This window comes from Vanessa tameamea, chromosome 13 (assembly GCF_037043105.1).
Source record: "Vanessa tameamea isolate UH-Manoa-2023 chromosome 13, ilVanTame1 primary haplotype, whole genome shotgun sequence".
Taxonomy (NCBI): domain Eukaryota; kingdom Metazoa; phylum Arthropoda; class Insecta; order Lepidoptera; family Nymphalidae; genus Vanessa; species Vanessa tameamea.
In genome coordinates, this window is record NC_087321.1 from 7,106,958 (window position 1) to 7,122,882 (window position 15,925).

The window sequence follows — 15,925 nt, forward strand, 5'->3', positions numbered from 1 at the left end:
ATAGCGCTTTGTAACTGCTGAAAGGCGAGCCTAAAAGCCCGCCGTAGTTCGGGCGCAAAACTTTTCCATTATGTTCTACAAGATTGCGTATACATGCAGTTGCCTTTCGAACTACGCTTTTGGAAATATGATTTCGTATACCGTCATTTTCATGTTCCCAATTCTTCAACGTTGATATGAGGTCAAATTGTTTTAGTATTCAGTATCAAGTATAAGAACATTCATTTGAAATAAAATGACCTATGTAAATTTTGACTTATGTATGAATAGGTAAAGTAATAACAGCTTAGTGCCATTTTATCTTCTGTTCGTTAAGTGTTTTTTGGAGCTATAAACGAGTTTTAGAGTTAACAAAATAAAATGAAGTTCATATCTTGCTATAATCATATAATTATGTTTTCCTCGAATTTTCAATAATTGTTCTGATCGAATTTCGAACACTGGGCTAGTATTCATAATTATACTCTATCGGAGTCACGTATGTATATGAAATACGAGCGACCGATGTTGTTCATGTACTTGTTTAATCAGAAGATACTATAGCCTTGGTCCCTTCCGGGTCAAAATGTATTCTATATTTCATTTATTTCATATTGACAGAAAGAGACTATTTTTGTCTTTCGTATATTTGAGCAGATTCGTTAAAATTATTTTTTATTTTCAGACATTATAGGCACGGCCAAAGTCGTAGCTGTTCTGATCACAAGTTGATAATCAACTGAGGGAATAATATATAGAAATAATAAAGTTGTTCAGGTTAGCCAAGATATTACTCAGTAGCAAGTGGGTCACAACTAAAGGCTATAGGTTGAAATCCGTGCAAGCGATATTGAGTTTCTCCAGTGCTAGTATTTCAAGTTTATCTCGGGCTCAAATTTAACAGCAGTGAAATAAAATACACAATATATCAATAAATTATTTGACACATAAACACTCATTTGAAAGAAAAGAAGTAGAAAGATTTAATACGTCTTTTTTAAGAGAAGATTCTTTTAAGTAGCAGAAATATAATTTTAGGAGCTAATATTGTTTTTCCAAAACTTTTTACATCATAACCATATAACGAATCTAATAAGAGTCTAATAGTAAATAATTAAACTAGACTTCCAATGATATTTCTGAAGTTGGAGGTAAATATTCCTCTACTATGAAGTCACTTTTATTTATGAAGACTGGAATTCAGGGAATTAGAATATTCGTGTACGTACTGTTCTCTCTCGTGTGCTCTTTTGAAATAATAAAAGTTTTATATTTCATGGTAGCAACACTTTAATTTACACGGAACTAACATATACGAAGATCTGGCTTATACGGGGTCTTGATAAGCAAAATTGATTCCGAAATTGTTTTTGAAAAATTACTGCTTAGATTTACAAATAATAATTTTAAAAAATGATTTATTTTTTGCTAACACTCAATGCTTAAACGAATAACGTCCTTTTATACGACGTTAATGAAGGTGTCATTTACATTTCTTAATTTCAAAGACTAAATAAGAAAATCAAATGAAAAATACACAAAAAAAACTTTTTAATTATTTATTAAGTAAAAAACCAAATATATAAAATGTTCTTTACTCATTACTTTACGACAGGTAATTTTACCAAAAAAAAGACTAAAAATATAATTGAAAAATAATCAGTAAAAAAAACAGCGCTCATCACATTTTAATCCAATCTAGTGGTAGTGCCACACTGCATACCTTCGGGTTGCAGCCGAATGGGCCGGCACGCCCGAGGAAGTACCACTCTCTCACTTAAAATCGGCGTAAAGTGGTAGCTATGCTACCGCGTTTCGTCCGGTATGTGTTGTTGCTGACTCTGTCGCCGATGTGGTACTTCAGGGTATGGAAATGTTCATTCCGTATTCTGCGGTCCCCATCGGTGGCAAGTCCCAGACCTGGTTTGGTCGTTTCTGCAAAACGGCTTCACGCCGAAAATGGGAGCGCTACCAAGACTGGGCTAACGCATCGGCGTCTCGTGATGTAAATACGAGCGCATTCAGTAAGAAATATAACTCTACCTCTAGATCCTTCAAAAACGTGATTGCTAAGGCGAAGACGGAGTACATTGGCAGAATTGGCGAGAGACTGGTGCGCCTCCCTTCAGGAACACGTGCGTTCTGCTCTCTCGCTAGGGCTGTCTTAGGGAATTTCTGTCAGTCCTCTTTTCCATCTTTGCACAGAGACGGTGAATCATTGGCCCATACAGCGAAGGAGAAAGCTGATCTTTTAGGCTCTCTCTTCGCGGCGAACTCGACTCTGGATGACCGAGGAAAATCACCACCAACAATCCCGCGGTGTGATACCACGATGCCGGAGGTTAAATTCCGGCAAAGTGCATTTCGTAAAGTACTTCTTTCCTTGGATATTCATAAGTCGAGTGGACCCGATGGCATCCCTCCAATCGTGCTACGGACTTGTACTCCCGAGTTGGCGCCGGTCTTAACGCGTCTTTTCCGGCGATCCTATGCGTTCGGCGTTGTCCCGAACTCCTGGAAGACTGCTTTGGTGCATCCGATCCCTAAAAAGGGCAACCGCTCAGACCCGTCCAATTATAGGCCTATAGCCATCACCTCCTTGTTCTCAAAGGTAATGGAGTCTTATAAACTGCCAGCTCCTGCGGTACCTAGAGGAGTACCAGCTGATTAGCGACCGCCAGTACTGTTTCCGTCGGGGTCGCTCAGCAGCAGTAGTTTACCTGACTCATAAATGGGCGAAAGCAGTTGAGAGCAAGGGGGAGGCATTAGCCGCCAGTCTGGACATAGAGAAGGCCTTCGATCGCGTGTGGCACAAAGCGCTTCTTTCAAAGCTTCCTTCCTATGGGCTTCCCGGGAAATTATGCAATTGGATTACCAGTTTTTTGGCAGATCGGAGCATCAAAGTCGTTGTCGACGGTGCATGCTCCGACTTAAAATTCGTCAATACTGGTGTTCGACTAGGCTGCGTTCTATCACCCACTCTGTTTCTTCTGCATATCAATGACTTGTTGCAAATCAGTAACATTCACTGCTATGCAGACGATAGCACCGTAGACACCTCATGCACCAGCCGTGCTAATATTTCTCGGGAAAACGTCGAAGAAAACTGGAACAAACTTGTGTCTGAAATCGAGTCTTCGTTAAACAAAGTCTCGAACTGGGGCCGGCTAAACCTAGTCCATTTCAACCTCAAAAAGATGCAAGTTTGCGCGTTAACTGCTAAAAAAACACCATTTGTCGTATCTCCACGATTTGAGAACATTCCGTTAGCCGCCACAGCTAGTGGCGACATCGGAATACTTGGCGTCGATATTTCAAGCCTCGTTCAGTTCCGCGGTCAAATGGAAGGCAAAGCCAAATTAGCATAAAAAAAGCTCGGTGTTCTCAGCAAGGCAAGACAGTATTTCACGTCGGCTCATCGTCTAAGACTCTACAAGGCACAAATTCGGCCACACATGGAGTACTGCTCTCTCCTCTGGACAGGTGCTCCCCAGTACCAGCTCCTTCCATTTGGCCGTATCCAACGTAGAGCGGCTCGAATTATCGACGATCAAGCCCTTTCCGATCTGCTTGATCCTTTGGCTTTGCGTAGAGATCTTGGATCGCTCTGCATCTTCAACAGAATTTATCACGGGGAATGTTCCGAGGAATTGTTCTGATTAATCCCGGCTGCTGAATTTCATCTTCGGACATCTCATCAAAATTCCAAATATCACCCGCACCACCTACATGTCCGAAAATCGCCATCAGCGCGATTTTTAAGACATTTTCTGCCTCGCACAACCACTCTGTGGAACCAGCTTTCGCCGGCGGTTTTTCCGAACCGATACGACTTGGGAACCTTCAAGAAAAGAGCGTACTCCTTCCTAAAAGGCCGGCAACGCACCTGCATGCTCCCCGGTTTTGCAGATGTCCATGGGCGGTGGTAGTCACTTCATCAGTTGAGCCTCCTGCTCGTTTGCCATCTCTAACATTAAAAAAAAAAAAAACCAAGCAGTAATAATTCTCATATTTTATTAGTAAAACCCGAGATAACACGTGGATAGTGAAAGGGATAACATTTTCTTTATGAAAATCCATTACACGGTAGCATTTATAATTAGAAAGAGCTTGTTTTGGCTTGATTATGTAGATGGATTCGTTACGAGATCGCATAGGAGTGAACCTTGAATAGAATGGAGTTTCTTAACAAAAACAATCGCTCGGGGCGTTTATTGTTACAAGCCCATTCATTATACAGTTATCTTCGTAATATTAATTTTGTTCTGTTCTGTGTCAAGCTTGAAGCGGCTTATGTTAATGTCTACGGTATCGTTGTGTGTAGAATTAATAGTAGTCATCATTTAGGGATTTTCGTCATATTATTTCGAGATTACTTATTGTTATTTAAATTATATTCCTTTCGAAAAATATTAATACTACGATCTCTTGTTCTCAAAAATCTGTTTTACAAAGTATATACCTATTTGTATGTATTCAAATGTTGTATTAAAAGATAATTTCCTATAAATAGTGACATCAAAAGTTATTTTAACGTTTAGTACACTATCGTAATAATAAATAAACCTGAGAAGGCATTTTTTAATAATAATTGAGTCCGCAGACTTTATTGCACATTTTTCGAAATATTTCTAGATCTTTTTCACTCAGTCAGTACAATACATTATTTATAGTGATTAATTACACTAGTCAACAAAATTTTAACTTTGTCGTGCCACATGGTCTTTTTTGATATTTTTAAATTAATTGGTGATTGTAAGAAAAAATAAGCAGTTAAAAAAATTTGCTCGTCAAGGATTTTATTCTATTGAGTAATTTAAAATATCTATAAAAAACACAGATCTCGTAAATCAAAAGTTTTTTTTTTATAAATGACTCAATAATCTAAGATTTTCTTGAATATTTAGCTTCTGGTTGGTCCCTTTTAATTGTGCAGCAGTAATCAGCTAACATATTTGGGCTCCATTTGCTCTGGTACCGCTTTTCCATATTAGAAATGTCCTGATGGAACCTCTCACCGTGCTCGTCGCTGACAGCCTAAATATTCAAAAAAAAAGATCTAGGTGCGAGTCTAAAAATTTTCATATCATTCAAAACATTTTTAAAAGCCTTCCATGCAGATTTTTCTAAATAGCTTAATTTTTCTTCAAATCTTGAATCTTTTATTAACTCCCTAATTTGAGGGCTAACAAAAATACCCTCTTTTATCTGCCATAGTACTAATTATGAGTATTACCGTATCACAACAAATATGAGGCTAATTGACTTATGAAAACTGTGATTTAATAATGAGGATAGATCGATAAAACAAAATTAGCTATCAAAGTTCGTGTGGCAAAACCAGTGTTATTATTAATAGGACGCCGTTACAAGATGGCCGCTTACCTTTTTATTATTAAGCCTTATTTTAGCAAAGATGTTTTATCTTTTTAGTTCATTCATTCAGGAAGATGTTTTTGTAAATGTTTTATTTTATTTAATAAATATGATACTTAAACGTTTAAAGCTAAGCAATTACATAACTAGTATCGTTACGAACTTATTTCTCCTCTCTTTCTTCCTTTTTTTCTTTCTCATTTATTCTTCTTCGTTCAAAAGTACATTTATTATGTAGATCTGCTATAAAACAATAACATAATTACAACACTTTCTCTTCAATTGTATCCTGAGTGCCAACAATCCCCCAAACTATTTATTAAGTTACTCTTTATATGAGGGTCGAATCACAGATAAGGAAGTTCGCAAACAATACATTTTAACGATAATAAAACAAGTAATGAAGAAATGCCCGCATATTTGTTCGTCCATACATTGGAATGATAGCATTTATATTTAGTTCTTTTTTCTGTGATTAGAGTGTTTAGAATAAACATAGATGTTTTCGTTCAGGCTTTTGCATATTTATTTATCTAAGGCATATCTAGATACTTTATATAAACTAAGGCAATGATATATATATATATAACGACGAGCCGGCAGTATTGTTTGGTTCGGGGCCACCATCTTCGTCATACATATTCACAAATAATACAACAAATCCATAGCTGGATTATCGTATATTGATTTTTACAATATTTCATTGGCCGCGACCACATCTGTCTTATCCTTCTTGACAACTGACATTTTATGTTTTTCTAACGTGACAAAGAGTAATTGACTTCACTGGCCATCCAGAATCAAATCTCAAAACTAAGCGATTACAATCAAAGTATTTAATTATCTGATGCTGCGACATATAAAAGTGCAGGAAGTGTCTGTATCAAAAGTCATCATGGTTATTGTGGATGTGTAGGCGAAGTATCTTCCAGTAATGGTTATTTACAAAACCGTTTAATCAATCTTTTAATAATGACATATTAGATAGCGAATCGAAGCTGATATGGTGGTGATATTTCGATTTCTTCTTTCTGCCTCGCTACGATAGATGCGATGGTCCAGTATAGTAGCAAGTCACTCTTTATATAGCCGCACCATCAAGGGCTGACTGATATTCGCCATCCTCGGGCATTACTAACAGACAATTTCTGAGAACACTGAACTCTACTGAGAACGGGCTCTTTAAATAATCTCTCTCGGATTTAATATGAGTCTACTCAGTAATCTCAACCTACCCAAAATATTTGAAAGAATGAATTCTATGGATGTCATCTAGTCTGCCTGGATGATAAATTTCTATACGCTCGCATACTAGTAATACTGGCCCGGGCGGTTGGGTTTCTTCTATCAACCACACAACATAAGCCTGGACTAAATGGATCCCTTCGACCGCCTGGAATTGCAGGTATCGACTGAACGACACTTCGAAAAAATTACTCAATACAAAGAAATCTCTTGATATTGCCTGAATATACCTACTAATTATGGACGATTTAATTACGAATTAATTTCAATTTGAGTATATCCCATTATCCATCCATTTACAGTATATCCATTATTTCGGGGCTACAAATGTTAAGGTAACATATCAGCTCGATCTTCTGGTGACTCGAGTTTCAGCACATTATTCACGATGTATTTACCGTCTTTTCCTGACAGCGCTGATAAAACGAAAAAAGTTATGATTGGTTCAGATATAGTAAATTTTGTTATTTGAAGAGATTCCATAATCAAAATCGATTCAGATGTCGTTTCTTCAATAACAGAAATTCATGAAAACGAAATTTTAAGCTTAACAAGGCTTGCAGCTGCTCGACGGTTAAGCGCGCCATTAGAGCCATAAGCTAATCTTCCAAATATTTATGTTGAAAAAAAGCTTCTCTTACTTTACATCAGTAATCGATATCAGACTTGGACTCATCCAGGTCAAATTTCAAAAGCGTCGTTCGACCCTGTTGACGCATTTTTGCACTACTAAGACTCTCGTAAGTAACGCTTTCATGTAACAAAAATTATGCTCAGCATTAGTTTAATCCGGCTGTTTCATTTCATGAGGCAGTCCATTATATATCAATTCTGATAAAGTCGCAGGATGGCCTGGATCAAAATTAATCACAGGCATTGTAAATGTGTGGGTAACTAATAAAAATGACAAATTAATCTTTTAACACATAATACACTAACAGGTATTTAAAAAAAAACTATTAAATCAATTTTCGCGACACGATGCTCCGATTTATTGTGTCAGTAACAAGCCACTCTTTATAAAGAGCTGATGTCATCTATAAATCCATAACATGGTTATCATTGATTAAAATTGACTTAACCATAGCCATTATGAATAATATTGTGGCTGATACGAGTCAGCAAAGCCTTATTTTTGACACGTAAAAACCGCACATATTCGACCGCCAAACAACGATATTTAATAATATTGAGTTTCGGTTTTAAGGGAACATATCATCAGCTCGCAAGTTTTGGCACATTAGCTATGTAAGGAATAGTTAATATTTCTTGCAGCACCGATGTCCATGGGCCGTGGTGATTTACGATTAGGTGTCGGCCTAGAAATACGATAAAAAATATGTAAAGATAATTTTTAAAGAGTTTATTATTAATTCCTTGACGGGTTTATTTACAGTGGTCATACAATATGATATACTCATTACTTGAGACGAAAACAATCTGTTCCAGACCATTACAGAGGTATATTCGAAATTGTGCGGTAACTAAATTGTAGAGGATATTTCCATGTTAAATGTTTGAAAAAAAAAACATATTTTGTTCTATTTTTACAACTAATTAAAATCATTAAAATATAGATATTTATCGTTAATAATACAATTAGTTTTATACAAATGAATAATAGCATTTTTTTTTCATTTATAGTTATAGTATAAAAAAATAGCACGTTTGTCAGAATGTGGCTTCAGATCAATATTGACAATCGTGGAATTCACCTATAAAGACAGAAAATATTCATAGGGTTGAATTGTATCGTTATATCTGTCTAGTGTTTATATTTCTGGGATCACAATATACGACATTATTGGATGTTATTGCATACAAAGCATTTATAAGCCGACTTTAAAGAGATGGAGGAAAAATTTAATTTATTTCTTTTTATGTTAGCCAAAGAAAGGCAAGACGAATTAAATAAAAAAACTTACTATAAAAGTAACCAATTTTGTAATGAGAATATTATTATATTTAAATGTTAATATAAGTTCAAGTCAAAGTTAATATGTGTAATTGTTAGAATCAAATGTTTTATTGTGTTAATTTCATCAATAAATAATACATAAAACTCATTGGCTTATATTCTACGAATGGAAAATGATTAATCATAAATACGAAAAAAGATATAAATAAATATGACTTGAATCAATTGCCGACAGCCCAATATGCTTATAGGTTTAACGATCATTTGTTACAAACATCAATGCTTTGGCCGACGGTCGCATGTTTTGCCGACGTACGAGAAATTTCAAATTATTCATAGATACGGGTACAATCAGCAGCGATTGTTTTTGACCATTGATACTATACTCTAAATTTTTGATTGTTGACAAGCGTTTTACGTCAAACACCCTTTTTAAAAAAATGTACTTAGGTAACTTTAGTCTCATTACATCATACTCAAGATGGTTTTAACATATTTCAAAAGTTATTATTGATAAGCCTATCAATATAATAAGGAGGGTAGACTCAAAGAAGTATTACGATAGTGTTTATGAGTAATAGAAAGAAAATGTATATTCGGAACAACAAAATTCTAACCACTAAGCTAAATATTTTTTATGAGCATAATGAACTGTTATCAGGATATTGTCCTATTTGTGTTATAAGAATCAATAACATGACAATAAAAAGTGCAATGCGGTCAAATGCAGGTTTCCTCACGACATTGACGACCTCCGTGGTCGAGTAGTGTGTACACCGGTTTTCATGGGTGCACCACTCCGAGGTCCCGGGTTCGATTCCCGGCCGAGTCGATGTAGATAAAGTTCATTAGTTTTCTATGTTGTCTTGGGTCTGGGTGTTGTGGTACCGTCGTTACTTCTGATTCTCCATAACACAAGTGCTTTAGCTACTTACAGTGGGATCAGAGTAATGTATGTGATGTTGTCCAATATGTATTTATTATTTATTATGTATGTATATATCCATCACTGCCGATCACGAAATGAATTACAATCGTAACGTATAAATATCACAGTAATACGTTCGGCTTTTAAGATCCCCGCGAAATCTAATTATAAAATAAATGACAAATCTGGATATTTTCGTTTACTGTGTAAAAAGGAATGTTACAAATTACAATTCGTTCTGTATATTGGTATTAATTTGGTGGACACAGAAACAGCCGGTCTGGTAACGAATACCAGATTAAACGATCCCTGTGTAGGAATTTCCTTTTTGAGTGTCAGTGATAAATAAGCTTTAGCCGACAGAAATGATGTGTATTTTATATTTACATTAATCCAATTGAATTTTTATAACTTGCGTGCTTATATTAAACGTTTTTTATTAAAGAAACAATATATATTGTATATTATATATTCTTGACAACATAATTAAATAAAAATGTATATTGTGTTTCGTAATAAGAGTCGTACATTTTTTTTTTATTGTTAATTTATTTTACATAAATACTATATGTTGAGCTATTTCGTCCTAAGGTGGGTAAATACAAACACGATCCACAGATTCTAATCAGTTAAATAACAAGATAATTGTTACTAATCATTATATGGTCTGTATTAGTCTTTAGATAAATCTTTTTGAATAAATAGGTTTATATGAAGCATTGTTTTTAAGGTTCCGTATCCAAAGGGTAAAACGGGACTCTATTACTAAGACTGTCCGTCTGTCCGTCTATCACCGGGCTGTTTCTCACGAACGCCGATAGTTAGACGGTTGAAATTTTCACAGATGATGTTTTTCTGTTGCCACTATTATAATAAATACTAGTATAAAATAAATATTTCAGGGGTTCTCATACAATAGACATAATTGTATTGCCGTTTTAATGGATATTGGTATGGAACCCTTCGTGCGCGAGATCGACTAGCACTTGGCTGGATTTTTTTTTTAATCGTTCTAGTAGTTTCTATGTTTAGAGCGTTCAACCATGTACTCTGCCCGCCTTTATAATATAAATATAGATTTATTGAATTCAAAAGTATTCAAGTAGTCTGTCTTAACTGGCTTATAATTATTGTAAAACCATGTAACAATTGATATTAAATTTTTCTCACATGGACGATCGATTGAAAGAGTTTTTGAAGAAAATCTTTTTACCCTGAACTAAGCGTACTAGTTTCTGAAATGATGAGCTAATTCAAATTTACTTATTCTAGCTAAATACTGAACGCTCATTGCTTACTTATTGCGTCATCGGCTGCAACTAACCAATAACAATAAAGTTTAAAGCAATCAAATTAACTAATCTGGTTTTGATCAACATATCAGAAACTGGAGTTACTATTGACAATATAACGCATATCTACTGTAATATAAGCGTGAAAAGTCAAAAATTGCTTATTTATTAATATAATAGTTTGTATTCATTAAAAAACAAATATACTACGGTACAAATAAAAGAGGAAAGCCAATTTGAGTACTATAAGATATGTACGAAAATATTCCTTTGTTTCTTGTTAGTATATAAGCAGCTGTTCACCGAAGTCGGGCTTGAATGAGTTTTTTTTTTTTATTGGCAATTAAACAATTAACCCATTTAGATGTACAAAGACCATTCTGAGCCTCCCCTCGCGAGGGAGAAATTTTATACTCATTCAGAGCATTGTGATATTTTTTGGGACGCTTAAAACCAAGATGTTAAGGTCGGTGATGAAATCATATTTTAAATAAGATTTTAATCATTGATTTCTAAAATGAATATAATAAAAACGAATGAATGAATATTACCATATATATATATTTTTCTTTTTTACTTTTTATTGAAAGCTTAGAAGCTAATATTAAGTACATCTTATATTTTAATTTTTATACATTAATAGCGTAAGCCGATAGATGCACAAAAAAGATCCGTTATGGTCTCATTTCGAAGAGCTCCAGCCACAGATGTGCAGAAAAATAAAGAGGATTCTTGATTGCAATTTACTAAATTGTTACGATTTAACTAAGAATAATTTTAGAGAGCGGAAAAAAGTTACTGGCTGCTTAGAGAGCGATACTACGGCTGTATAAGAAAAAAAATGAAAAACGTAAACAATATATAAGTAAATTGTCATCGACAAACTTCAATTCGAACTGAACATGTGTACTATTTGATAATTTTGACGCCAAATGTAGGTGAGTGACTTGCAGTTTACAACGAAATGAAATCAAAATAAAACCTGTCATGGGTTTCGAAATACCTAAAAAACTTTTGAATAAATGCGAAGTTTCGAAGACCCACTAGTTTAGACTAAATAAGCAGATAGTTTAAAAATGAAAATTAAATGACTAAAAACGTGCAATATTGTTAATTATAACAGTAGAGTATTTTGCTAAAATGAGCTTTTTCACGTACAATAGAAGAAACGAGAATAACACTCAAGATTACATTGAACCTTAAATGTTTAATATCGTGTACATAACAACCATTTATATAACATATCAGTGTATAAATAGGAACGTTTGTAGGTTGCGGCATATGCGTTTCTAAGCCATACGTCCGATTTAGTTGAAACTTTGTACAGTTGTTGTTGACACTTGTGACCTGTGCAGTTATTGTGCTGGTAGAATGGTTACCGTCAGAAGATCAGAAGAACATCAAAAAATTGTAAATAATGTATATAAATGAATCCTTAGTAAAAAAAAACAAGCAAGATATTGCTCTGGAGGAGAATAAGGTTGTTAGATAATCCTTTTGTTAAAGAAGCCGCGGGCCTAATAAGTTTCGTTCAGTAGTAGATTATGTATGTACATACGTCCTATATAACCAAACGTGGAAGTTATATTTATTTACTTTTTAAATGGTTAATCTTGCTAATAAAATAAGTTTAGTTTTCTTTTTTAATTCTCCTTAAGACTGCATCCAAGCTTTACATCAAGCGCATTAAACTGAATTTTATTAATATATATGTTGTAGAATAAATCCATGTTGTAGAATAAATCCATGTTGTAGAATAAATCCATGTTTTGTGATAATACATAATGATAGAAATATTAATCATATACTTACAATTCTTAATGTTGTTATGGATAATAATTCCAACGAGCATTTGATAGCAGCTTCAGCCGGCTCCTTTAGATTGTCCGTCACGAACACTCGGCTTCCGTTTTATTTGATAAATGAATATTCAACTTTAGTCCCTCATAACCTACTATAATTCAATAAGAATGAGCTATTATGTGAGATGGTTAAAAGCTTTTCGACTTTCTAAATTTTTAGTATAAGCTAATATTTATTAATGTAAGCGTTACGATATATTTTTTTTGTATACACACATACAAGCATATTAGTAGTATTATAATTAAATCATATTTGTATAATAATTACCTAATATTTGAGATTACAGGCGCTCACCGTTTGAAAATATGGCTTGGAGCTTACACTACGTCGCTCCAATATGGGTTGATACACTTGTGGCAGAATTTCATTGAAATTGGACATATGCAGGTTTCCTCGCGATGTTTTCTTTAACCACAGAGCACAAGATGAATTATAATCACAAATTAAGCACATAAAAATTCAGTGATGCTTGCGTGGGTTTGAACGCACAATCATCTGTTTAGATGCACGTGTTCTAACCACCCATCGATATACCAATATTTGAGGTTATCAACATATAATTACTATGTAATAATATTCTCTAAGCCCGCCGAGTACTCACTATTCACTCAACGTGTCAGCGCACAAGAAAGGTCGGTTTTAATCCAAAGTTGTAAATTCAAATCTGCGCAAGCTGTTAAGTATAAGAATAATAAAACGAAATGACATTTTAAAGTTTATTTAATAAAAATCTCTTTTGACTTGAACACGATCACTAAATTACAGACAGTTAAAGAAATTGTGTAACATTGATTATTTAAGATCAATCAGTCGAGTTGATTACGACAAACATATAAAATAATACCTCGCTGATTAAGAACAGTGTTTTTATACATAGAAATATTTACAGTTATTTAAAAGGTCCGTGACAAATTACAAACATTAAGATATTTGGACGCTGTATTTTGTCTTTTCCAGTATTTATATATATATATATCTTCAAGATAGTCGTACACATTAATATTTTCTTTTATTGACATTTGCAAATTATATGCTGGTTTCATTAATAACGTCCTATCAAGACACTTATATACTCAAAAATATCTTACGCAACAACGATTACTTTCGATTTTCAAGGATGGATTTAGAAATATATATTTATCTCTTTCTAATAACAATGCTTTTATACTTTCTGAGAAATTCTCTATCTCTTTAATTTAAAGATAAAATTCCGTATAATATTATGAATGGAAGTCAGATTTGACTTTGTTTTGTAAGAATAAGTCGTTCGTCTGAAGATAAAATGTCATTAATATTATTATATTATAAATGATATTATCAATAATAATATGAATTAAAACTTGTCAGTGTATTTTTGATATAAAAATCAGAATACGGTTATTTTTATTGATCCGGATTGATATAAATAAAACAAAATTGTTTACCTCTCCAAGTCAGATTTGCTTGGATATGAATGACCGAATTATTCGATGTTAAAGTTTGCATTACTTTTAAAGCTAGTTTATATAGTAATTTGTCTTCTACATTGAAAACAATTCGTACATTTAAAACGGAATTACTCAAGTTGAAATAATGAATATGTATTTAATAAATAAGATTTATTTTAAAACTGACTGTTCTAGGGCGGATGAAAATTAAATACAAATATTTAAAAAAAAAAGTTATTGTTTGATTGAACAACAATGTTAATGTGTGTGTTACTAAGCTCGAATTATGTGAACTGGTTATAAGACCCTATAAGGGCAGACTTTTATTTGAAACGAAATTTAGAGTAGTAGTAGTAGATAATCTTTGGGATGTCATCCGTTATGAATTACGTCGTACGTGCAATAAATCTCGTACGTAATATTTTACATACTGGCTTAGATTGAATATTTTATATGAATACAACTGTTGAAGTGTTAATAAGAAAGCTTTGACAGTGAATTGAAAAGATCACATCGTAATAAATAACACGTAGGCAAAAGTGGAAAAAAAAAATTGAAACTTTTTAGGAAAGATTTTATCAACGACTATAAAAAATGTTATCTGACAAGTTTGATAGTAACATTTCGAATATAGTCACACCCATATAACTATTACAAGGCTGGCAGTTATTATTTTCTTAATACGCATCTGTAACCTACATACATATATCGCATATAAATATCTAACACGATTGCGACCCATCGTCTTTTACGTTTTATATACAAGTATATAAGATGTGAATTGAGTGCACCATTTTTTTATATTTATTTACATAATTTACAATTACACACTAACAATTATTAACAGTCATTACACGAAATTAACTAGATATAAAAAAAAAAAAATTACAAAAATGAAATATTTGTATAAATAAAATATTGGACCTTGGTTTACATATATTTATAACGACAACGATAAAATTATATTGTCCTCACAATTGGGAAGATATTTTTAATCTATGTCAAAATTGAAATACAATATATATAAAACTGACACTAACAATAATTGTTTTATTAAGCGTTGATAAATATAAAAAAAAAAAAAGAAAATGCTATTGAGTCATAATACATGTATAAAATCGGTTTAAATCGTGTCAGCCTTTTTGTACCTAATATCTACTAAAAATTGATAAGTAACAACAACGTAGTATGTTTCTATGAAACTGTTATCTTAACAATAGAAAATATTAATTAGGCTCTTCTATCACGTCAACGTATACGCCCCTTTTTCTAATCGTCATTGATTGCTATATTTACAATAATTTTACAGTACAAAAAGTAAAGAGAAGCCTAAGCAGCGCGTCTTATAGACTCACTGTGTGGTCCAAATTTGGTACCACTGGTCGCAATCATCATTTGGAATGTTGTCATTGATATAAATTTTCTCTTGACAATATACAACTCACGTCACGTCTCGTCACGTAACTTAAACTTGTTGAAGAGCAATGCATTTTTAAATATTTTAAATGCAACTGACTTAACGAACGATACAAATCTTGATAAATAACGAGAGCTGATGCCTTATATGTCGGTGGAATTAGTACAAGCTCTTCGTGACACCACAAACATCGAAGGCATAGAATCGTGAACCGTCACTTCGCCCGCAGTTAATGTAGAGTTAACATGTAATACGTGAATACTTCAAGTAACTTTGTAGTTGGCTTTCATTGTTGCCATTTAGTACTTAGAAGTCCTTCGCAGGAATTTGAGGCGGGAATTGCAAGGGGGTTCGGCCCCTCAGCTCTGTGCTAGGGAATCCAACGGCACCACCAGTTTTCCGTTGGAGTAACTGAAACAAAATAAAAACAAAAAATTAACGAAACGTTACAATTTCTTGATTATAACCTTTTTATTTAAG

At 33.5% G+C, this 15,925-nt stretch overlaps 2 protein-coding genes across 4 annotated transcripts in view; one reads left to right on the forward strand and one right to left on the reverse strand.

Annotated features, from left to right (window-relative positions):
* LOC113403364 (alanine--glyoxylate aminotransferase) overlaps positions 1-15,925 on the forward strand; it is a 336,845-nt gene that overhangs the window by 114,305 nt on the left and 206,615 nt on the right. The window lies entirely within an intron of this gene.
* Positions 14,139-15,925, reverse strand: part of LOC113403350 (uncharacterized protein) — a 109,472-nt gene continuing 107,685 nt past the window's right edge. Inside the window, exon 4 of one of the 3 annotated variants that reach the window (XM_026643868.2) lies at positions 14,139-15,856. In XM_026643868.2, coding sequence (XP_026499653.1) covers positions 15,816-15,856 — 41 coding nt within the window. In that variant the 3' untranslated portion in view covers positions 14,139-15,815. The remainder of the gene's footprint in view (positions 15,857-15,925) is intronic. The other 2 variants (XM_026643867.2, XR_003369300.2) reach the window with 2 other exon arrangements.